This window comes from Gymnoscopelus microlampas (genome assembly GCF_963454915.1).
Source record: "Gymnoscopelus microlampas genome assembly, chromosome: 20".
Taxonomy (NCBI): Eukaryota; Metazoa; Chordata; class Actinopteri; order Myctophiformes; family Myctophidae; genus Gymnoscopelus; species Gymnoscopelus microlampas.
The window spans coordinates 16211680-16236289 of record NC_139957.1 but is presented as its reverse complement, the minus strand read 5'-3'; the positions used below and the strand labels follow the sequence as shown (position 1 = coordinate 16236289).

Genomic DNA, 24610 nt, shown 5'->3' with positions numbered 1-24610 from the left:
CCGGACTGTTTTTACCCCTTTTCCTCACTGTCCCTGTGGCCTCTTAGCTTAGCTTACCAAACAAAGATGTCAAGGTCAGACATCAGGGGTCGTGCCTCAAGCCTCGGGGGAGGGGGGCATTAAAGCAGACATTCCTTCCGTTTTCTCATGACAGGCGATTACTGAGGCGCTCTGTGAAAAGGAGTCCCTCGCCTCCAAACAATAGTTAACTACTTTCGCCTTTTTTTTTTTTTTTAGGTCATCCCCCACCCCCAAGGCTGAGAATTAGCTTGCGTTCCCCCTTTCCCTTGGAAGTGAAGAGTCCACTACTCTAGGTAATGCACCTGACACCTGCCCAAAGCCCCCATTTCCTGATTCTCTCTCCTCAGTGTTGTTGACATGTCATATCAAGAGCACTCGAGTGACATACGAAAACATTACGTCTCCTATGAGAAAAACTTTAAGCATAATTTCCCTTTTGATTTTTTTTTATTATTCCTAAACCATTTTTTTGTTTTGTTTTGTTATCACACATTTCCTTTAATTTTTTATTTGTTTTGCTTGAAATTAGTTTTTTCATATATGTTTTATACTACATGGTTTTCAATTAAATCTGCAAACTTTCAACAAATGAAGAATAGGAGGCCTGTGATCAACAGCTCCCCACACCCGCGCACACCCGCGCGCGCGCACACACACACACACACACACACACACACACACACACACACACACACACACACACACACACACACACACACACACACACACACACACACACACACACACACACGCACACACTTCACCAGTAGACGCATCTTTCATCTGTAAAGACTTCTGCCCTGTGTGTGTTTGTATTAATGACATCTCTAAGCAGCATTTTTTCAACCAACATAATTCACTGTGGTTGTTCTTTTGCCCATTATGCTTAAGACAGCATTAATAACATTCTTGGCTGTAATATAAATGAATTGAGTCATGACATAAACACCTCGGTTGTTCTTTTTTCCCAAACAGTGGTCTATATGCACTAGCTTGTATGGTATGTTGTTAACATTGCTTTGTTCTTTTGTTGACATGAATTCTATTATTTTATTATTATTTTTAAAATATGAAATAGCTTCCTCTTAACACCAGGGGGCTCTCTATCAGTGTCTTTATCTGTCCCAGGGAGTCATGCACAACTGTTAATGAACAATCTATCTTTCTGTGGTTGGATACTGGTCTGGAGAATCCTCATCAGGAAGTGTCTTGGAGCAATGGAATATCTGTGGTCACCATAAGGGCAGAATCTGTGTATCAGTGTTACAATTCATTCCACGAGTTCATTCATGTCCTGTTTGTGACCATATCCCAGCATGGCAGAGTTACTTGGAAGTGGATATGATTCAAAATAAATTAATTTCACAATATTGTTGAGATTTGAAGTTTGAAGTTTGAATTTGAATAAAATCTGAGGTGTCAAGTTGGGCATAGGGGATGACGTGTGGATGGCATAGGAAGGTTCTAAAATTCAAATTCAATCAAATAAAAAAATCTGTCACACAGGCAAACTTTGTAATTAAACGGTGCACAATATATAAAAATAAAAACAGAACAAACAAACCGTATTGTTAGAGATTAAGTCTGAAAGACTTTCAGTCACACACCAAAGAGCATTGTGGGAGATGTGCAGGATTGATGCAAGTGCCATAAGATAATGTATTTTCCCCTCCGTTTCACATACTTAGTGCTGAACCTCAATGAAGAGACAGGCGATGGTGATCACATACTCATGTCCCCGTTTCTTCTTCTAATGGGGCTAATAATATTACACAATAAATAGGGTTTGGTCCTCTGTTTGCTTCAGAAGGGGTTTCAGGGTATAGTATAGGGGTAGTAGCATTGTAGAAGGTTGAATTGAGGAGGGTTTATGGGTGGTTGTTGTTGCTTTAGTCCTCTGAGGTAACATCAATGTCCTCTGAGCTGCCCTGCTTGGTGGCGATACGCCATCTGTTGATGTGATGGTTCCCTTTCTTCTTCTGCTGATTGTCGGGTCCTTCCTCTTCCAGCTTCTGTCGCTTGTACTTGGTCCTCCTGTTCTGGAACCACACCTTCACCTGGTGGAAATACAAACCAACCAAACCATTTTAAAATATAATTGCTATATTTAAAGGGCCACTTCTGCTGTAGAGAAAGACAAACAAGCTAAATCCCATTGCTCTTGCAAAGCATCACCTTCATTTCAGAACTAACACTTAGATTTTGGATCTTCATCAGAGTAATCAAGCATGACACTTATCTTAAATCAAGATGCACTGAACACTGAAAAACAGGCCACTGAGTCGATTTGCACAATAATCTATCCCCAGATTGTTTTAATTGATTAATTATTTTTTTAGATTTGATTTGAATCCTTCTTCTGGGTGAGGTCAATAGGACATTTCTTTGTTGTATGTTGAAAACAAATTGGGCTTTAGGAATTTAAAAAAATAGATCAAATGCAACTTCACAGGCTTCGTCTACTTGCAAATAGGACAGGAAACAAATTAAGATACATATATCCATCAGCAATATGCTGATGACATTTCCTTTAGCAAACACTGAACTGAACAATTGTAAGCACTTTGAATAACAGCATGAGATAAAATGTCCAAAATGTAACTAAAAGATACAGTATTTGCCGCAATGACTATGTAATAATTTCCACTGCTACTAGGCAACTAAATTATTAGAATAGAAATGAATAAAACATAATGATGGACAGTTTAGCTGTGTGTTTGGTAATATGATATCCTGTATTTTGATGTCATGTAGACTAACACCATTGACATTTTTATTTTTTATTTGCTCCTCAGTTACAGCGGTATCTATATTATTTTTGTGCCATTTGATAAGTCTGACCAGCACTCAGTCAGGTTTACACAATAAAATCCAGAGTTTTAATTTAACTCTGGGAGTGTACAAATGGATAAATGAACACTAAAGATTTTTACTGTACTGCTCAGGTTCTTTAGGGGCAGTTTCATTAGATCCTGTGACATCTCCATTTCCACTAATGCTGTCTATATAGCTTTAGATGTTGTGACAGATTAATGGATCCCTGGGCCTGATGAAAAAATAACACTGTATCTCTCCCCTCTTACACCTCTATGTCTAATATGGCATGGCAAAAAAATAAGAAAGAAAGCTTCCACCTCTGTCCTTGCCCTGCATCCGGGCACCATGCAGCCAAATAGCTAAATTATCAATGTCATCTTATTAAAAAATATGATCTACTGACAATATCATAATACATAGCCTAATGTATTGATATTGTTGGCTTCTGCCCTTTCAGGCACATTGTCTTTGTTTTCTGCCTTATTATGCACTCAATAAGAAACACACAATGTGTGACTAGCTAATTAAAATTCGACTCACTTGACACATTGTAATTTGCATAATGCAGTCAGTGTTAAATTATATTCTTTCTTATTTGATAATGAAAACATGTCAAACTCTCAAGCATCATTTGCCCATCTTTTTATTGCCTATTAGGCTTAATTGACATCTGGATAGTGTGGACTCATTAAACTTTGGCATCAATAATATTTACACACCTTGGCACTAAGACCTCTTTTAGCATGTATTCAATAAATGGACAGAATAACATTTAAGAAGTCCTCTTTAATTTGTTGAATATATGTCATATTTGAGGGCAAATTAGTACAATTCAGTAGCCTATTAATTGGATCAACTGCATATCAATTGTCAATACAACGTTTATGCATTACAGTGAGATACAAATATCACATTGTAAACTGTTTTTTTCTGATAACTTCAGGTTTTAGGTTATTTAATAGCTATTTTAACTAAGTGCACACATCTAATCTCTTTCAATGCTCTTTAGACCCCTCTGTACATTTTAAAGAATCATTCATTTAAATTATTAATAAAGTAATACATATAAATGGTTATAAACGATAAAAAAATCAATAGGCAGTACATATGCTAATCATACTTATCTATCTAGCACAAGTAATAACAGCTGAATACATTACAATAGTAGCCTTTAATGATATTATATATAATTATATAAATAATAATACTATGATAATAGTAGACTACCAATAATAATTCAAAAATTATGATAATAATAATATAATAGGCTGCTGCCAATAATAATAATAAATGTTGTTGGTTCTGTGGTGCTTTGAATTCGTTTAAAAACAAACCTCTGGCCAGTTAAGCAAGTTAAACTGATAAGTGGTTCATAGCAAGTAATTAAAAAACGTTTTACGAGGCTGTATTTGATTGTGCACCTGCGCGCATTTAAAACAGCACCTCTGCGTTGGCCCTACCTATAGCAGTGGTTCTCAAAGTGGGGTCCTTGAGGGGGTTCCAGGCAGGGTGTCCCACTCCCCAGACAAATTAAAATAGTTAATATAGCAAAATAGTTAATATCACCACTAACCCAGATTGGATATGTTGTGAGCTTGTAGGTCTGCTATTTTATTTTATATTTCTTTCCACGGACCAGCGGTTCTTTCTTGCATTTGTTTGACTGCGGTTATGTTTGGGAATAAGGTTAGGTTTTGGCACCGTTTTACTGAGGTAAGGTTACGTTTAGGAATAAGTTATCTACTGTGCCTCGCGTGTTGCCATGTCCGCTTATTATAAGCGACTTTTGGCTTGTTTTTCAGTGAAGTTGCTTGTAAATATTGGTAGGCTACTATAATTGCGTGTTGCGTTTTTGGGGGCTTGTTTCTAAAGTGTAGTTGCTTATTTGGGCTTCCTAATGTTGTTTAAATCAGTGTTTTTCAAACATTGTCATGTCAAGGACCCCCAAATGAATATTGTCTGCAGACCACCCCCATCTGAAAATATTTTATACCAGGGACCCCCATACAAGATTTTTTCAAATGTAAAAAAAATATATATATTCCAACATTTTCTTCAATATGTTTTTTTGGGGGGAAATAGCAGATCTACAAGCTCACAATTGTGAGCTTGTATCGGCTATCTTCAAATAATGCATAAAGGGCGCTGGTTGCTTGTTTCTCTCGCAAAACATGGCAACACTGCCACTGGTCTATCTATTGGTACTAATACTAATAGACCAGTGGCAGTGTTGCCAGGTTTTGCGAGAGAAACAAGCAACCAAGTCTATGAAAAAGTACTGTACACATTTTTTAATGAACATCATTGATTGTCATACATCTTACCTGTGTCTCGGATAAAGTTAAAGTGTTGGCGAGCTGCTTGCGCTCTGCCCCGACCACGTAGTGGTTCTTCTCGAAGGCCCTCTCCAGCCGCAGCAGCTGAGACGGAGAGAAGGCCGTCCTGATGCGCTTGGGCTTGCGGGCGAACGGGCCGCCGTGCAGGAGCAGGTTGTCTGGGGAAACGTCGGTCCCTTTACAGGGGCAAAAAGAAAAAGAGAGTATTAGGAGTGGTGTAAAGTAACTAAATTTACTCAAGTAATGTACTTACAATTTTGAGGTATTTTTTACTTTACTAGAGAGAGTATTTCCATTAGTCAGTACTTTCATTTCTACTACATCTCAGAGGCAAATGTTGTAGGCTACTTTTACTCCACTACAATTAAATGAAAACTTTAGTTACTAGTTACTTTGTAGATTTTGATTATTATTACAAAACATACTCTAACCACTGTCTTCGGCCCTATATATTTCAGCCGTTTGAAAATAGCCAATCTACAAGCTCACAATATGTGGTGATGTGATGCATTGTGACCTTGTAGATCTGCTATTTTCAAAAGATTTTTTATGCATTTTTAACTTGGAACAACTTGGAACATTCTGCACAATGAGTACTTCTACTTTTGGTACTTTCTTTAAGTATATTTTGATGCCAATACTTTTGTACTTTTGCTTAAGTAGGCTACATTTTGAATACGGGACTTGTAACAGAGTATATCTATTGCAGTATTGATACTTTTACTCAAGTAAAACATGTGAGTACCTCTTCCATCACTGTTAGGATCTTTGATCAGCTTAACAACTTGAACAAACAAAAGAGGGTGTTTAGCCGAGTGGAAAAGCGCAGAGACAGGGTATTAGAGTATAGGTAGGCCGATTATGTTTGTATAGCCCACAGGGCAACTTTTAAAAAGTCTTTGGAAGGCATATACCCACTGGGCTAGTAAATATGGCTCTATTATCCAGTGGCAGTCGGAAGCCTTATTGTTCCTGGGTTTCCCACCATAATTAGTGAGAGCCCCCATTGCGTGCCATAGCCTATGAAAATGTTATTAGAAATTACAATTTACAAGTTGGAAAATAACAACTTTCTTGTGATCTATAAGTTAACTGTCACAATGTCTTTTTATATGCAAGGTTAGGCCATGATGTTGAATTATTTTGTAGAGTCCAGATCAGTGGTTCCCAAACTTTTTAGCGCGAGACCCAAAGATAAATTATTCTTAAATGTTTTTATTTTATATTCATGAAAATTATTAGATTTCTTTCATTTTATGTATGAAATACTTTTGAAAAATGTTGGAATTGCTTTTAATTGATGAAAACTTTTTTTTTAAACTTTGTTTAAAAATATTTTTGTTTTTAAATGTAGGAAACGGAATAAAAGCAGGACACGTTTTACTTGCGACCCATAAAAATTGGTCCGCGACCCAAACATGGGTCCCCACCCACTGTTTGGGAAACAGTGGTCTTAGAGATTGTATGTTTTGTGCAGAGTAGCCTATAAAACGTTAATTCTGTGCAACAAAGGGCCGCCTGAGCTGTCATTCGGAAACGAAGTGGGCCCCAAATTACAATCCCTTCCCTTATCATTCATTTAACTCAACTCCACTTGTGCCCCGACACAAAATGCTACACTATTGATATTCATCATAGACCATGTTCATTATTTTATTATACTTCAGTTCTTATGTCTATGAAATCATTCATAATACAATGGTACAACTTGGCTGATATGTGCAGACGAGACAAATAGGTAACTTTGAAATTGTATACCCTTGCAGTAAATGCTTAATAAGACCAATTAGGCTACCTAAATATACACCTAATGCACATTTGCCTGTAGTATTATGGGCATATCGTTGACATTTTCAGCGTCAGAAACGCATAGTCTAAATATCTGCACAAAGATTGTGTATTGAATTTATTATATAACGCGTCAAATTCCTGATATATAAATAAAAATCGTTTGCAAATAATACCATATTTATAAATAAACCCGTTACCATTTCTTCAACCATGGTCATCCACTTTTCATGAGAATGTTATAGGAAATAGGGCTAATCATATCTTATTTCTCATTCAAAGATAAGCTATACAACAGTTGTATTGCAAGACATAGGATATGCCATTGGTTCTCAAAGTGGGGTCCGGGGACCCCCAGGGGTCTTAGCGTCACAATCCTTTTAACCACTTTAACCATTACTTTGGTTAAAGTAATAATACTTTGGCTATTCAAAAATAGCAGATATACAAGCTCATAGCGCGGCACCGAGTGCTGCGCTATGAGCTTGTAGATCTGCTATTTTTGTAACATCCCTGGCTCAGCTGGCACAAAATATTTTTGAGATGGGGTCCGCAGCCAAATACATATCATTTTGGAGGTCCTTGGCATGAAAAAGGTTGAGAACCACTGGGCTATACAACCAAATGGTCACCTTGGGCGAGTTTCTCTGTATGAAGAAACTTCAACAACGGTGCTTATCAGATCCTTGCTGTGGCTTCACCAAAGTGTAGCCCACGGCCAAATGGAAAGTGGAAATATTCCAGGCAATCTATGACTAGCCCATCTCCTCTACAGGGGACATTTGTTAGCCTGCCTTATGCACCTGTGGCTATTGTTTATCGTCCAGCTATATACAATTGTCATCATAGGGATGTAAATAATGTGGCCATGAAATGTTTTGTTAGCCTAATTTAAGAGGATACACGATAGGTGGGCACTAGGGACATCTGGGCACCTCGATGTAAAATTGGCTATTTTGTTAAAAATGTTAAAAATAGAATATTTGAAAAATTGTCGTGAAGTATAAAGTATTATGTGAACGTGCATGGTACATCATTATCAGACTTAATTTACCCATCAACTTCTTGTTATGCCCCAAAATGACTGGATATACAGGTGTTGTAGCAATTTGTAGCAATTGTAGAAATATTAGACCTTAATTGTCGAATGTTTGCAAGCATGTTCTAATCATGTATGCTTTACTTAGTTTAGGGTGAGTCAAATCCAAAAGCCAAACTTTATTTGGCATTTAATTAAACAAAATATGTGTTAGTTATTTTATATATACGCTCTTAATGGGATATTTCACTTTCAAATAAAAGAAACATTAAAACAAAATATAAAAAAAAATGAAAAGGTAATGGAAAAATCACGGGCCCCCTCACGCATTAGAAGGAATGGAATTTTTCAATTACTTTTTTCATTTATTTTTTATATATATGTTTTAATGTTTATTTTATTTGAAAGTGAAATATCCCTTTAATGTTCTTTTCTTTCAACACAGACACAGACACACACACACACACACACACACACACACACACACACACACACACACACACACACACACACACACACACACACACACACACACACACACACACACACAGGCCTACTTAACCACTTAAACCCCAGCATCGGTATTGTGGGGAAAGCTTTCGGTGAAAACAGCAGATCGACAAGCTCACATTCAGCTAAAGCTTTCCCCACAACAATAACAGAAAACACAAAATACACTAGTATTGAGCCCTGAGGGACTCCGGTTACCCATACGAGGTTTAAGTGGTTAATCCCCACGGGTTTTTTTTCACCTTGGAATCTATGCCCGAAAAACCTATTCCTTAAGACCCACGGGTAGAAGTTGAGCGCATCTCGTGGGTGCTGCGTGCCAAAGAAGTGCGGGTGCTGTAGATGTGAGCTCCCCAGCTGGTGCGGTGCCATGGAGGACAGGGCGTGATGATGGTTCACCGTCTCCGGGAACACCAGCTCCGGGCTGTGGTACAGCGATCTCCCCGGCGGACCCCCCTGATAAGTGTTCATGAAGGAGGAGGGGTCCGTGGAGGGGCTCGAGTAGCTCAGAGCCGTCGGACGGATCGGCTCCTCCATGTTCAGCGGGTTCTCTTTGGCCACCAACGACTCGATCGTGAAGCACCGTTTCCCCGCGGACGAAAACATGATGGCAAAACACTTTAAAAGACGCAAGAAATCCCCCAAAGACCGTGTTATATGAAATTGATGTCCTCTTTCAGAACGCCGTGTGTCAATGAAACATGTTGACCGTTTAGGAAGCGTGTGTGTTTTGTGTCCAATCAATGTTTTATTTTTAAAAAAGTCGTCGCTATCATCTCAGTTGGTTGTGCCTTTAATCGCCCTGGTCCATGGATGGAATCTGTCTGTCTGTCTGTCTGTCTGTCTGTCTGTCTGTGTGTGTGCGTGCGTGCGGTGCGCGCTCTGAGGAATACGTGTAGTGTACTGGTGTGTGCAGAATATGTGTAGCCTACTGGTGTGTGTAGAATATCTATAGTGTACTGGTGTGTGCAGCGCGCCTCGGACCCCAAGCAACACTTTGTCTTGACGAGGCGCTGAGCAAGCGAGTTGATTGGATGATACACCTGCCAATGACTTCCCCTCTCAAGTACCTGGTTCTCTGAGTGTGTGTGTGTGTGTGTGTGTGTGTGTGTGTGTGTGTGTGTGTGTGTGTGTGTGTGTGTGTGTGTGTGTGTGTGTGTGTGTGTGTGTGTGTGTGTGTGTGTGTGTGTGTGTGTGTGTGTGTGTGTGTGTGTGTGTGCAGGCGCGCGCGCGCGATTAGGCCTAGTTATGGCTCATAATAATGGCATAATATTATGACAATCGAGAGTCAACCTGCAAGGGAAAATCTGGATTTGTGTGTCACATACTATAGCCTAATTTACAGTATATTCTCATGAGTTAACAGGCGTTATGTTCAAGTTATTATTAGTTGATATTAGGTATTAATAGTTATTATCCTACATGGCTGCTTTCGCTCCATATTGTATAGACACTTTTTTCAGACCTTCAAAAACGTATGGATATAATTCAGGAATATTATTGATTTTATTTATGCATCATGCTTACTTTGAAACCATTCTCTGACACACACACTGTTGTTGGCTAATAGGCCTATTAGCTTAACGAAGTGAACCGCAAAGAGGGAGTGCATCAAAGAGTGTCATGACGGTAATTCAAACTTGGCTGTCTTCAGGCACACGGAGATAAAAAATAAACAAATAAAAAAAGTATAGGCTGTTAATATCAGAGTTTAAAAATGAGATAAAAACACCAACCGATTTCGAACTCACGGTGTAGGCTACTCTACATTAAATACATGTCGTTGACCTAGATAGTTCTGTTGTTTTAACAGTATATTTGTTTAACTTCTACTATAGGCGCATATATATATATATATATATATATATATATATATATATATATATATATATATATATATATATATATATATATATATATATATATATATATATATATATATATATATATATATATATATATATATATATAGGGTTAGGCAAGTTTGCAGCAAGTAAAGGGTCATCTCATCAAAAATAATTCCTTTAAATTATGAATACATTATGATACATGGCAGGCGTTAATAATTGGCTATGACTTCAGATTAAAACTTTATTGAATTTAACCTGGTTTATGGTGTCGAGAAGACATCTATAGCTTCACCTCAACCGGGGAATGTGCTGGAGATAGATTATAGCTAAACACATCTATTGCTTTTCAGACGTGCAGGGAGGATAAGACTGCTATTCATGTATTCATTCTTTTTCAGGTGAAGGCTAATCCAAAAATGCTGTTTTTTTCCTTCCCAAAGGCTTATTGATGTAAGACCCCTGTTGACTCAAATTAAGTGAAATTAGCTTTTTCTAAAAGAATAGGAAAAAAATGTTGCCACCACCTTGGCCTGGGAGAAAACAACAGTTTAAACAGGCTGCTTAATTTTCATTTAAAGCCGGCATCTCCCTTTTATTCCTTGGTGTTTAGCTTTCATGGTGCAGTGCCCAAGTTAATAATTATCCTCTTAATTTACCCGCTTGTGCAGAGGGTGCATTAGAAAATCATTACCGATGGAAATTATGAGCTACAACAAGTTGTTGATTAGGTGTTTAGTCTCCTAAACGCAGTCGCGTCGTCCTTTACATGCAGGTTAGAACCCCATGTGTGTTGTGAGCTGGAAATGGCTTATTTCTATAGTCGAAAATATAGTCTATATTTTTTGTCGGTTTATTGCCGAGTAGACCTACAATAGCCTGGCCTATTATAATGTCCAGCGACTGCATAAACGACCGATTGTAATGCTGAGTAGGCTAATAGGCCTTAATAGCCTTTTAATGTTTCGCCTTCTTCCTAGAATCATTGACTTAAATGAGAACACTTCCTTCATACAATATAAATAATATCACAGTACCTAAACTCAGTCAGCCTAGTGATTTGTTTTAAAAAATATTCCCAGCTAACCCAAAATATAGCCTACACCAATGTAATAAGTATGTATAATAGGTAGGCTCTGTATGCAATCACCTCTCCAACTGCACACACACAAACCATATCTATCTATCTCTCTCTCTCTCTCTCTCTCTCTCTCTCTCTCTCTCTCTATATATATATATATATATATATATATATATATATATATATATATATATATATAATATATATATATATATATATATATGTGCTATACGCACAATGGGGAGACATTTAATATGAAGCTGATGTTTTGTCTTGTCGCTGCGTCGCATCTGTCACAAAACGTGGAATGAGACGTGGGAAATTGTACGTGACACACCCACTCATGCAGCGCCAGGAATTTTAACGGTGATCGAGGCCCGTGAAAATGCAACGCAAAAGTGTAATAAGGAAAGCCAGGCTCATGGCCCGTATCCACTGACCCTGATCAGAGCAGGTTAATAGATGGCCAGGCCGCCTGGCGTTGACAAAACAAGGCAAATGCAGTCAGTCTACAGTTCTTCCGGATGTAGTTTAATTTGACCCCAGGGCACAGAGATTTACTGAGAGCAGATAAGAAACAATGCCTATAGTAGCGGTATAGGTATAGCTATACCCCTCTACCTGTGCAACAATGTTTTGTTTTATTTTTTTTTTACAATATTTTTATTTCAAGGGTTGTTTACTGTTTATAGCAGTGGTTCCCAAACTTTTTTTTATAGCTATTTTCACTACTTCTTAAACATTTGTTTTCGAATTTATGGAATTTCTTAGATTTTTGGCATTTATTTATGAAATTATCTTCAAAAATGTCAGAATTAGTTTTTAATTGAACATTTTAGATTTTTTGTAGGAAATGAAATGAAAAAAACTAAAGGGGATGTTTACTGGCGAGTCGCGACCCATGAAAATGGACCCCTGCACTGTTTGGGAACCACTGTTTACAGCATCAGAGAAAGACAAACTTAAATATTTACGGGGCCAGGCTTCCAGCATGGACCCGTATTGTTATTCGCATTATTCCATTTCTTCTTCTTCTTCTGCCGTTTTTGCCAGTTCTGGCTGAACCGTGCATACGCTTTTTATGAAACTCGGCCATATGATAGATGGTCATGAAAAACGATCAAAAAATAAATCTCACAATCTTTCGTCAAAAGGTGGCGCTATAGCACTCAGTTGAAAATGCCAACTTTGAACAGGTACAACTCATGCCCTGTTTCACCTACAGCCATGAAACTTCTATGCACACATGCGTCTCCTCATGCCTAACAACTTTCACCCTCTGACTTTTGACCTCTGACCTTTAGATCTCCCACCATTTCGAATTATATGAAAAACAGTTAAAACCTATCTCCTCCTGGGATTTTTGAGTAATCTGCACGAAACTTTTTACACATGAACTTTGGACCTATACCAAAAAACGTTTGCAAAATATTTTCCATAAGTGAAAAAATGAAGCTTTAATGAGCCAATGAATATTGCAGTTTTATGACAATTATTCATCTGCCCCTAACACATACATGCAGACTTACCATTCTTTGAAACTTTGCAGAAATGTAAAGGGCCATTCCAAGTATCACTGAAACCAATCTTACTCCAATTGGTCAAACGGGGGCGCTATAGCAATTTTTTGAAAAGGCAAAAGTCATGCCTCGTTTGGCCGACAGCCATTAGACCTGCTTACACATGTGCCTTGACTAATGAGGAACACATCTATCACGTTGACCAGTAAGCACCGCCCTTAGATTGTCCGCAATCTTGAGCAGTTTGAAAAACACTTAAACCCAGGATTTTTCAGCTATTTGCGTGAAACTGTATCATCTGTGTGATCTCCTTTCACAAGTTCTTGTCTGTTGGTGGCTTCTCGCTTAAATGTGTGCCCCACAACCTGAAGGTCACCAGTTCAAGCCTCACTTGGTGCAGACTTCATCTAAGTTGCATTTCACACAACATGACTATCAATGAATACATCTGCAATTGTTAAAGATTTATGAAATACTTAATTGAGTGTTTTTTACATACAGCTGATCTACAATCTCACAACTTTTCAGATAGCAATGAGAGTATGTTTTTTCAATGTATAACATACTTCATTGTGAAAATAGCCGATGTACAATCTGACAACTTTTAATGGTTTGTGAGCTTGTAGATCGGCTACTTTCACTAGTTTTGCTTCTGAGGAGATGTACAATTTCTTCATTGGTAAATGGTTTGTGAACGAGTGATCTTAGTGTTAGTGAAACAGGGGCTTGGGTCATGACAGAAGGCAAGCGTTTGTGATCCTCAACAGACAACATCAGCCTGGACAAAGCTATAATAGCACTATAGGTAGTGTTGCAGCTACCTAAGAGTGCCTCACGACCGCAAGGTTGCTGGTTCAAGCCTCACTTGATGCACACTCATTTAAGTTGAATTGCAAAAAAACATGACTCAATCTATTCCGTTTCCATGGCTCTCTCTCTCTCTTCAATCTATTCCGTCTCCATGTCTTTCTCTTCAATCTATTCCGTTTCCATGTCTCTCTCTCTGTCTCTTCAATCTATTCCGTTTCTATCTTCAATCTATTCCGTTTCCTCTCTCTCTCTCTCTCTCTCTCTCTCTCTCTCTCTCTCTCTCTCTCTCTCTCTCTCTCTCTCTCTCTCTCTCTCTCTCTCTCTCTCTCTCTCTCTCTCTCTCTCTCTCTCTCTCTCTCTCTCTCTCTCTCTCTCTCTCTCTCTCAGGGGCGGCCATAGCTGAGTGGTTTGTGAGCCCGCCTAGGGAGCCAGAGGCTCTGGTTGCCCCAGGTACGATTCCAGGCCAGGTCAGCAAATGTGTCGATGAATTTTGTCATCGACACAAGCAAGACTCTTAACCCCTAATTGCTCACAGGCCCTCATTGGAAACAAGACCGCAAGGACTTTCATGAACTGACCTGTTAAAGGAATTATCATTTCTCTTTCTCTCTCCTGGCCCCGTATTATCGCTGCTTGCAGCTATATTTTTCTCTTTTCTTTTTCCTCCCCATGTCCCTCCACCCCAGAGGACTATGCCCATACTGCAACCATGTACTTGTGAACAGGAAATATAGGCTAATATGGACATCTGTGGGGATGTAACAAGTTAATTTTGGGTATTCAAATTTACAGAAATATTAAAAAACGTTTATTTTGTGTGGTGCTGTTTATTTGCTTGTCTCTTCTGTCAAGCGCCCAGCGCGAAAGTGCTTCCCTAAGGTGGAATCTATGAAAGCACAATATTTAAAGTGAACTAGAAAGAAAAAGATAAAATAAAACATTTTTTTCTTATATATATATATATATATATATATATATATATATATATATATATATATATATATATATATATGTGTTCAAGGTTCAAGGTCTTTATTAGTGTCCCAAAAGGGCAATTGGGTTTACAGCAAAGAGGTAGTAGTAGTTTAAAACATACAGACAGTACAGGACAACAGGACGTGGGACATCATTGCATAAACAGAAACCTGGGCGCTCTTGTGCAAGTATAGAAAGACAATAAAAAATAAAAATAAAGGCTACATCCAGAAAGTGCTTCGATATAAAGTGCTGGCATAAAGTGCTTGTTCGTGCACCGTTATCAGACAAAATAAAAGCTCTGTCCAGAAAAGTGCTATGATATAAAGTGCTGGCATAAAGTGCGTAGTTATACACCATCATCAACATCTTCATCATCATCATCAACAACAACAACATTATATCATTCTTTACCTGTTCCTAGCAGCGTATATATATATATAGACAGACAGACAGACAGACAGACAGACAGACAGACAGACAGACAGACAGACAGATAGATAGATAGATAGATAGATAGATAGATAGATAGATAGATAGACTATATATATAGGCCTGCCGCCGCCTGCCCTACAGTATACTGTAAAATACACAGAACCATATGGCATATTAAATTCGCGCTGGCAGATTCGTGAGGTTTCCAGGATAATTATGACTATGCTCAACCATTACAACTCTAATGTGCTCAAAACTGGAGCTGACAGTGTCCTCAATTTTGTTTCCTGACACAATGCTTCCACCCAGTGGTTAAATGGAGGTGAAGCACGTTGAATCCTGAGCGCGCGCTCTCTCTCTCTCTCTCTCTTCTCTCTCTCTCTCTCTCTCTCTCTCTCTCTCTCTCTCTCTCTCTCTCTCTCTCTCTCTCTCATTCATTTTTCAAATTTCAATTCAAAGGAGCTTCATATATTGTCAAAGCAAGTGTCAAAAACATAAATAAAAACAATTAAAACTAAGAAATGTATTATATAGGCTACAATTGAAAATACAGCAATATGTGACCAGATCTATGTCACATTTCAGTATATAGGCCTGCATGTAGAGCAGGTCAGTCAGTGTAAAGCTTTTTGAAACAAATAGCAACACGTTTTCAGGATTTTCAGCCTAGGTCAAGTTGGTACAGATGAGATGAGGCAGGAGTACAGAATTTGAATATTGCATTTCGTTTTGTCAAATAACAAATTGTGAAGGACTTCTTCAACCTATCTTTCTACATTGAGCATTTACCCCACACGTTTGATGGTTTGAAAACCAAATAAAATCTAAATACACTGAAACATAGCCTACAGATCAGACTACAATAGGATTTCTCACCCAGTCCATTGTCATCTCTTAAATTTGAAAGGAACGAGTTACTAACAGCAAACATAGAAACACCGGTAAAAAACGTGTTGATCATTCGGTAGCTGTGACTAGAGGCCGTGACATCCCTGAGACCCTTCGCACCTCCATCCATTAATAAACTAATTGGCTATTTTGTTTCGCATTAGCTTTGTGTGTTCAGCTAATCTGTTCCACTTAAAAAACTGGAAATTTTCACCCCATTATAACGAGATGGGAAAAGTAGCACATCGCTGCGTTTGTGCCACCTGCATGAGAAATGGGCTCGTTTAGACAATTCCCCCATCGCTTCCACTGCTCATCATTAACACATATATGGCCTACATTTCACGAGTTATTTAGAATAATATCGTAATATTTTCCAGTGTTTTGTTTCACTTTAAAGAAGTAAAAAAGAAACGGTGCATAATGTTAGGCTTATATGGTCCCAGTCAGACTGAGACAACAACACAGTCCTCCTAAAAGTGTTTTATTTAGTCATTTGGCTCGCTTCACGGTGTTCTCTCTTGCTGAATGCCTTGTGAACAGAAACCCTCATTTCCTGACGACAGAACCAGGGACTTTTAAAAGATTGTTCTCCAGAACGGATCGTCCCCGCGTGTGTTACAAGTCATTGTGCATCTCGAACGCAACTCCTTTCACTGCGACACAAAGGACAACGTAGACTTCAAACGGTTGTAATAGAAGCTAATGACTATTAGATGGAGTAGAGGGGGCCTAGCCTCTGCAAATAAAATGCAAAAGGGGATTTTACGATGACCTACCCTAAAACATGGTGCTGCTCAAATGAACTGCACTCAGTATCGGTTATGGGGCTTCGATGAGAACTTTCACACCTTCTTGGGGTGCATTAGTTGCTACCCAGGACATACAATTCAATGTCGGCCTGGGCTAGAAAAGGAACTGTTGTTAACGGCTGGTCAGATTTTTTTTAAGAGAGAGCATCTGTTCTGCTAGTAGTAATTGAGGAACTAAAGTGGATGAATGATCTGTAACCTGTTGCAGAATACTGTCAAGTATGTGTCTTGCACTTCCCTTTGCACATGTCAGTAGCCTAGGTAGTATAGGCTGTATGTATTAGTATGTCTCACTCAGCAGCACTAATATGAACATTTTAGAGCCCTTAAGTTGACAGAATGTTTGGACAGTGCTTGCAAGTTGCACATGACACAGTAAAATCAGTATTAGTCTAACTCTGAATATGTACAACATTACCCATTTGTAGGCTTACATGCTCATGAATTAAGTCATGATTTTTTCCTTACTCCATAAAGCTCAAATTGAGATTTTTTTTCTACCAACAAAGTGGCATGTTGTCACTCACATCCATTGATAAGCTGTTGTTGACATTCCATGACAGGCAAAGAAAAAAATGTAAGATTTTAGTACATCAAGGAAACAAGTGTCAAATTAAGACGCAGCACTTCTTTCCATAAGCAGCTTGGGTTTGCTCATACAAACCCTGGAGGGAGACTTAGGCAACCATGGGCTGGCATGGTTCCAGGGGTTATAAGGGCGTCTATGCGCTAATTGGAACGATGAGCGTTAGTGACCCCCGTCTCTCTCTGGGCCTCTACAGGTTTTTTTCCCCCAGACCTCTGGCTGCTTCTTTCTGTCCTACAATGGGATTACGGGTTGTGCTGCGGGGAGAGAGGAGAACCGGGGGTCTCACATCAGAGACGGTGCTCTGGGGGTCTTACACAAACTCACAAGCCCCCTCGGAAGAGCCTCAGCCCTAATCAGCCAAATCAGGGAGGGTAGGCAGGGGGTGACGGAGCTGAGGAAGGGTAGAAAGGAGATCAGTGCTGGTACTGTTTTATTAAAACTCTGATCCCTTTGATGATACTGTTACTGGCCGTGTTCTGCCTGTCTTATAGCATAGTATCTCCCATTCATTACTGCTCCACCAAAGCCAAAGAATGTGATTAGTGGAACAGAGGAAAATGACATCAAAGTTTAGAATCAGTCCTGGTAAAGGACTGTTATGATGGTCAACAGCATGTTATTCAATATATACTTGTGATATGAAATCTAAAAACCTTGACTTATTTTTCTGCTGATTTGTCTTTGCAGAGCAGAAGAACTGATTATTTTGAGCGTTCGCTTTTTTTGGGCAGGGGGTGGGGGATGGAGGGGTAGGCAGAGCTTTGAGAGCCGTGGGAATACACAGTGAAATCCTAAGTGTTAATTCCACTCTGAGAGTGTTCAAATGTAACCAAATGGACCTATTTGTTACATTTGTACAGTGTCTCAGAGTTAAATTAATACTGTACTGGAGATTGTACTGTATTGGAGAGGTTGATTCTCCTTGAATTGATTGGAACACATCAGTTATATTCTTCACTGAGGCTCAGACTAACTTTTATACCAAGTTCATTTACTAATATAACATTGTCATTTTTATTGATGTTGGAATATGAGGAACAATTAGATTAGGTTATAGGTTGAAGGTGTGAATAATGCAGTTTATTAACAATTTAGCAGCTGGAGAATCAAAGGTTCACATAATATCTGCATAATTCCACCAAACTATAAACTTTTGTCAGGTGCAACTGAGAAAAACAGGTATAAAAAACTCTACGCAATCTTGCAAAAAAAATGATAGAGATTGTTTCAGTGGAGTTGTGTGGAGTTTATTTATATTCTGGAAAGATTAAAACCATTGCTGTACTTCTTTTTATTTTACTGTGGTTGGCATCCAGCTTTTGGTGCATTACCATCACACCATTGCTGTACTGATTCAAGGTTGTGCTTTATTGTTATATCTTGTGTACAGTCTTACGTCTTTTGTTCAGCTTCCTTCAGACAATACAGCAGCATAGGTAATAATAATAATAAAACAGTAAAAAAAAAGAAAAAAAGATATACACCAACAGCAGTAGCTGCCACATTAACTTTTATGCACACAACTTCACAGTATGTTATTTAGGAACAGTTCAGGGATATTAAAGTGCAAGAAAAGGACAGGAGAGGGAGGAGGTGTGAGGGTGTTTTCTTTTGTGCTGATTTATTTTTGTTCTTGTCAGATCGTTCATTGAACGAGGAAAGAAGTTTTAGCAGTCCGTTGCCAGTGGCTCTGAAACTGTATAGCCATTTTCCACCAGCATCATCTGAAGCAGTCTGTGGTTGGGATGACATGGATCCTTGATGATTCCGCAAGCTTTGCTGACACAACGTTAATCGTAAAGGGCTTGGATGTCAGTCACACTTTGTTAACAACTTAAGCCCTATATTCAAAAATAATGTGTAAAAACAAAACTTGTAAGATTATGAAAGCTTTTTGAAAATGTTCACCTAAAATTCCCAAAACAGGGACACAGGGTTGAAAGTGGTTGATGTGATCAAACTGCCTGCTGGGCAGACAGGTTGTTTCAGGTTGACCACCCCAATTAGCTGCTCTGATGGATCCAATCACCACATCCCAATCCCTTCTACACGCTCTGGCTTCTCCACTCTCTTCTTATCCCGTCTGTCTGCTAGTCAGCCAGGCATCATTGGACAGCATGGGTCCCTCTTTCCGCATGGAAGGGGAGGGGGACCTCACATTTCAATGTAGACTCTGTTCTTGTACCAGATAGCACACCTGCCATGGGTGGGCAGGCGTTCAGCGAGCCCCACGTCCATTGAGAACCAGTGGAATAAACTTAGAACAGGCATATTGACCATTTAAACAGATTAAACAGTGAGACGCAGCTTTCCCTCTCCCCTAGCCTCCGAGACAGACTGACCCCTACCACCCCTGGCTATAGATATCCCAGCTAATCCCAAGGTAGTTATTTATTTGCTTAGCTTAATCTGAGGGAGGGGAACCCCTGTGGGTCTGCGGGTCTCTTGTCCCAGGTTTTGAACGTAAATGGCTTTGCGTTAAGATCGAGCCCCAGAGGAAATGTCTCGCCATGTCTTCCTAATCAATCCGCTGAGGTGTGACCAAAGTAGGCTACAGTGTGAGTGAGCTGGGAGTAGAGTGGGGACTCAAAATGATGTCTTTATAGGCAGTGTGCCGCTGCGTGCAGAGTGCAGACTTGTGTACAGGAAAGTCAAATCACTATATATTTAAACCACACAAACCTTAGTGTTCCTATATTTCTGGGGCAAACATTTGGTTAAAATAGCAGATCTACAAGCTCACAACACATCACAATGCGAAACGTTGTGAGCTTGTACATTGGCTATTTTTGGCCAAGAGATTTGGTGTAAACAAATGAGGGGTCCTACTAGATACCCCCGGGGGACACCAGTCAATGGGGGGTTTTAAGTGGTTAAAGTGAAGCAGTCCATATAGCAGTATTTCTCAACCAGTGAGTGAGGGACATGAAAATGTGTTGCAGATGTTATGCTTGAACAAGCAAAATTCTTTGGCCATGGCAAGGGTTCTTTGACCCTGGCAAGGGTCAAACGAACCTAGACGTTAAAGACCTTAAATCTTATATCATTTTCCCCAGGGAAACTATATGATCAGGTAAATGTAAAGGCATGTCTGAAATGCCTTTACTTTACCTTTTAGGATAAGTCTCTGGGATAATTGGCATTAGTTTACATATTCTATTCTTAGCATGTACATCAATGGAATAAAACCCAAGGCAGGAAATTATTTTAGAAAATATATTTCTGAACATTTCATCCAAATATACAAATACAATACAAAGTGGGTACACTCTTAAAAGAGCAAATGCATGGTAAAATAAAATCATTTATGATAATTTAAATATAAATCTATACATCTATTAAATAGTACTACACAATTTTCAGCAGTGCAAAAGAGTATTTTTTAAAAAGTATTTTTCAGAAGTCCAGTGAAGCTTCGGTCAACAGTGGTCAATGGACTCATCGGACACATCGATATCCACGTCTGATGAGTCTGAGAACGCCTCATCCTCGTCACCCTCGTCTCCATGGCCTTGAGAGCCAGGGCTTTTCGGCGGGGCGGCCAGGCCGAGTTTGGCCAGCTTGGCCTGCTGCTGCTCCAGGCTCTGTTTACGCCACTTGATACGTCGGTTCTGGAACCAAACCTTGACCTGGGGATTACAAAAAAGAAAGCTTTGTTAGGCCTATAATCATGAATCATTCTGGACATTCGTTTTAGGGTCATTCATTGCGTTTTCCGTTGACTCGTGGATTTGATGTTTACCTGAGCTTCAGTTAACTGCAGAGCAGAGGCCAGGACAAATCTCTCTGATCCGACCATGTATTGTTGCCGTGCGAACTCCTTCTCCAGGCGGGACAGTTGCTCGTTGGTGAAACTCGTTCGCATTCGTTTCGATTTCCCACCCTTTGTCTTGAACGAATGCACGCTGACCTTTGACATTGAATCTGTAAGGGGAAAAGATTCATTCGTTAGTATATTATATCATCACACTCACAGATATATGAGATAACCATTTTTTTGGGCACTTTGAGAACCATTGATATAAGTGATGTCCAAATTTACCTTGTGCGTAAAATGCTGACTGATAGGTGAAAGGAGGGCAGCAGTAGACAGTGGAGTATGCCTGCTGATGGGCATGGTGATGCTGCATGGCTGGGTGCAACATGCCAGGCGAGTAGAGATAAGGTGGCATCGGTAGTCCCATCTGGCTGGGGTTCCGCGGTGGGAGAACCGGGGCTGCATGTGGATATTTGATCCCGCAGTGGGTAGGACTGCTTCTCCTTGTGTCCTCGGGCTTTGCGAGCAAAGCGTCGATTGTGAAAGATTTCCCGTTTGCAGGCTTCGTTGGCGTTCCTGGATACTGTGGATAAAGCGCCGCTGGTGCGTAATTACGCATATTGTGGACTCCGTATGCTCCGATCGGTCTGTGTGGGACCTGCATGGTATCACCCAAATGTATAAAGTTCCAAACACGAAAAGAAATTAGATCGTTGTGGGCAAGTTGTTTCTCCGACTGAAGCGAGGAGTAGAATGCTGTCCCAGTAGGTTAAGAGTCCTCTATTTATACTCCGGCCGGAGACTGAGGTGTCAACGACCCCCCGTCGCTCCTTTGTCTTCCTAAGTAGTAGAGATGAGAGATGCGAACGTCCCGACAACCAGTGTTGCCATGTCGGCTTGTTATAAGCGACTTTGGGCTTGTTTTTCTGTGAAGTGGCTTGTAAATATTGGTCATTTGCGGGTTGCTTTTTTTGGGGCTTGTTTCTAAAGTGTATTGCTTATTTGGGCTACTTTCCTAAATGTTGTTTAAATCAGTGGTTCTCAAACATTTTCATGTAAAGGACCCCAAATGAACATATTTGGCCACAGATCTGAAAATATTTTGTGCCAGGGGACCCCCCCCCCCTCCATACAAGATTTGTGTATTCAAATGTTTCAAAAACATTAATCTTTCGAGATTAAGAGATAGCAGATATATAAACTCACATCGCGACGCGTTGTGAGCTTGTAGATCTGCTATTTTCAAATATCTGATATATAGATTCAAAGTGTTCATGCATGTGCAGGTCGCTGCTTTTGGGCTTGTTTTCATAGAGGTTGCTTATTTCTCTCACGAAATCTGGCAACAGTGCCGAGAACGTATCCAATTAATTGATGGGCTGTCAAACATCCTACCTCTTTGAATGACAAGGCTTTTGAACATCAGTCCGCAGGGGGAGTTCTCAGAGATTTGATGTTAGGCTACAAATTCTTTGCATGGATCTTAACTCCAAATGTAATCATTACCGCTGCGAAAGCCTTGATGTTACCAAATAATCTTATTTGGAGCCTTTTTTAAGTCAGAGCTGGCCAACAGATGCTTTAAGCAGCGTAACTACTACTCCACTGGAGATCTTCAATCCACCAATAAAGACATGTCTTAGTCCCGATTGATGGATTTCATTGTCATTATAGCCTAATCTTTATTTTACTTTATTTTTTAGCCTCGTTTTGGGGTGAAATTGGGAATGGTTTCCTCATCCTCTAACCTATAAAGAACAATTAAGTATATGAGTCCAAAGGGGAAGAATTCACAATGATTTACTGATTTCATAATTTAAAAGGTTGACTAAACACAAAAGTTTTGACATTTTGTCACTTTTTCTTGTTTTGTTGGCTATTGGTTGTTCTTATTTCTTGGTTAATGGTTTGTTGAAAAAGGCCAACGGGTAGCAGTTTTTAAGTGTTTTTTGTCACCAAGTTGTAAATCAAGAATCCGTTTTGTATGTAAACAGCCTATAATCTATGCCCTTTTTACAGTGAATCTGTTCTTTGCTCAACGTGTGCATTTTCACAGAAGTGGTGTTGCTCTAGTGTCGTGCTTAATCGAGGCGTCAAATCTATCAGGTCGACTGATGGTGCTGTTTTATAACCACCTGCGACTGAAGTAATCCCAGTCGATCCAGGAGATGATCCCATATTTTGAATGCATTACTCTGAATGTGTAACTATGACCAGTGGTGGAAAAAGTAGGCTACTCAAATTGTTTACTTAAAAGTATCAATACTGCAAATGTGGAAATACTCTTGTTTTTTCTAATTCCTATTAGCTGACCTTTTTTATTAGCTGACGTTTGTTTCTGCAAATTTATAATAAAGTATTCAACCAATCAATCTTAGTAACAAGTAAAAGTCCGGAATTAAAAATGTAATTGAGTAAAAGTACAAAAGTAACATCAAAATGTACTTAAACCAAAAGTAGAAAGTAGGCTCATTATGCAGAATGTCCCATTTCACATAAAAATATTTTGCAAATAGCAGGTCTACAAGCTCACACATTGTGAGGTTGTAGATCGGCTATTGTCAAATGGCCGAAGTGATTTTGTTCTGTAATAATAATCAAAATCTACAAAGTAACTAGTAACTAAAGTTTTCAAATAATTGTAGTGGAGTAAAAGTGCAATATTTCCCTCTGAGATGTAGTGGAGTAGAAGTAAAAGTAGGCCTATTGCAAATTGGAAATACTCCAGTAAGTAAAAGTACAGTACTTGAGTACATGCATGTACTTACTTACTTTACACCACTGCTGGATGTATAACTCTGACTGAGAAAGGACACTGCATTAATAAATCTATGCTATAGCAAGACCTAAATGAGCTCTTAATCCTAAATAAAGTTCATATTTATTCTGAATAACTATGAATGACGTTTTAAATGAGTGACATTATGGCCCTGCAAATGCATTAATTGTCTAACTGGAAATCAGACATGGTTCAATTACTGGACCCTCATTAGAGGCTTGAAAGGGCAGATGAAACGACGTGCGGCTTCTTAGAAGGAAGTGATTTGCTTTTGTACACTACTTTAGGACAAAGGACTCTCTCTCTTTCAACTTGGATTATGACCAGCTCTGCAAACTTTCCGAGCTCATTTCCATCATTTGTAAGTAGTGGAGAGAGCGTAAGTAACTGTTAAAACACATTTAAACACCGAGGCGAACCGCTCTTCCCTTTGACTTCAGAGCATCTTATTTATTCGCCCTAGCTGACACTAGAATGTCTAATGAAGAGAGCAAATACAGCCTTTCTCGACTGGGCCTGAACAATGATGCCGCTCTGATGGACCACCCACCCCAGGGCCGTGTATTTGTTGACGTGTATTTCACAACTAGAGGCCAAGGCTAGGAA

General features: G+C 39.3%; 2 protein-coding genes across 3 annotated transcripts; both read right to left on the bottom strand.

Moving 5' to 3' along the window:
- Positions 1-9434, bottom strand: emx1 (empty spiracles homeobox 1). Of its 2 annotated transcripts, XR_014599860.1 has the most exons (4): positions 8754-9434; positions 5163-5350; positions 713-2078; positions 1-638 (listed from the first exon to the last, which is right to left on the bottom strand). XR_014599860.1 is itself a non-coding variant. In XM_084045265.1 (3 exons), exons 1-3 carry the CDS (start codon positions 9115-9117, stop codon positions 1911-1913), a joined length of 720 nt encoding a protein of 239 aa, XP_083901391.1. In that variant the 5' UTR covers positions 9118-9434; the 3' UTR covers positions 1-1910. The 2 variants fall into 2 exon arrangements, 1 of the variants encoding a protein (XP_083901391.1); XM_084045265.1 differs by having other exon boundaries at positions 1-2078.
- An 11453-nt stretch (positions 9435-20887) lies between these two features.
- On the bottom strand, positions 20888-21640 carry noto (notochord homeobox; the record flags this gene model as incomplete). Its single annotated transcript, XM_084044543.1, has 3 exons — positions 20888-21097; positions 21211-21392; positions 21511-21640. 3 exons carry the CDS (start codon positions 21638-21640, stop codon positions 20888-20890), a joined length of 522 nt encoding a protein of 173 aa, XP_083900669.1.
- Between the last annotated feature and the right edge of the window lie 2970 nt (positions 21641-24610).

What these genes read in the sequence shown, in the direction of transcription:
- emx1 (XM_084045265.1), bottom strand. Translation starts at nt 9,117, where the DNA reads ATGTTTTCGTCCGCGGGGAAACGGTGCTTCACGATCGAGTCGTTGGTG. An exon ending in TTTCGGGCATAGATTCCAAG is followed by an intron (nt 5,351 to 8,753) that starts GTGAAAAAAAAC and finishes GCCCCTGTAAAG; the next exon opens with GGACCGACGTTTCCCCAGAC. An exon ending in TAACTTTATCCGAGACACAG is followed by an intron (nt 2,079 to 5,162) that starts GTAAGATGTATG and finishes TATTTCCACCAG; the next exon opens with GTGAAGGTGTGGTTCCAGAA.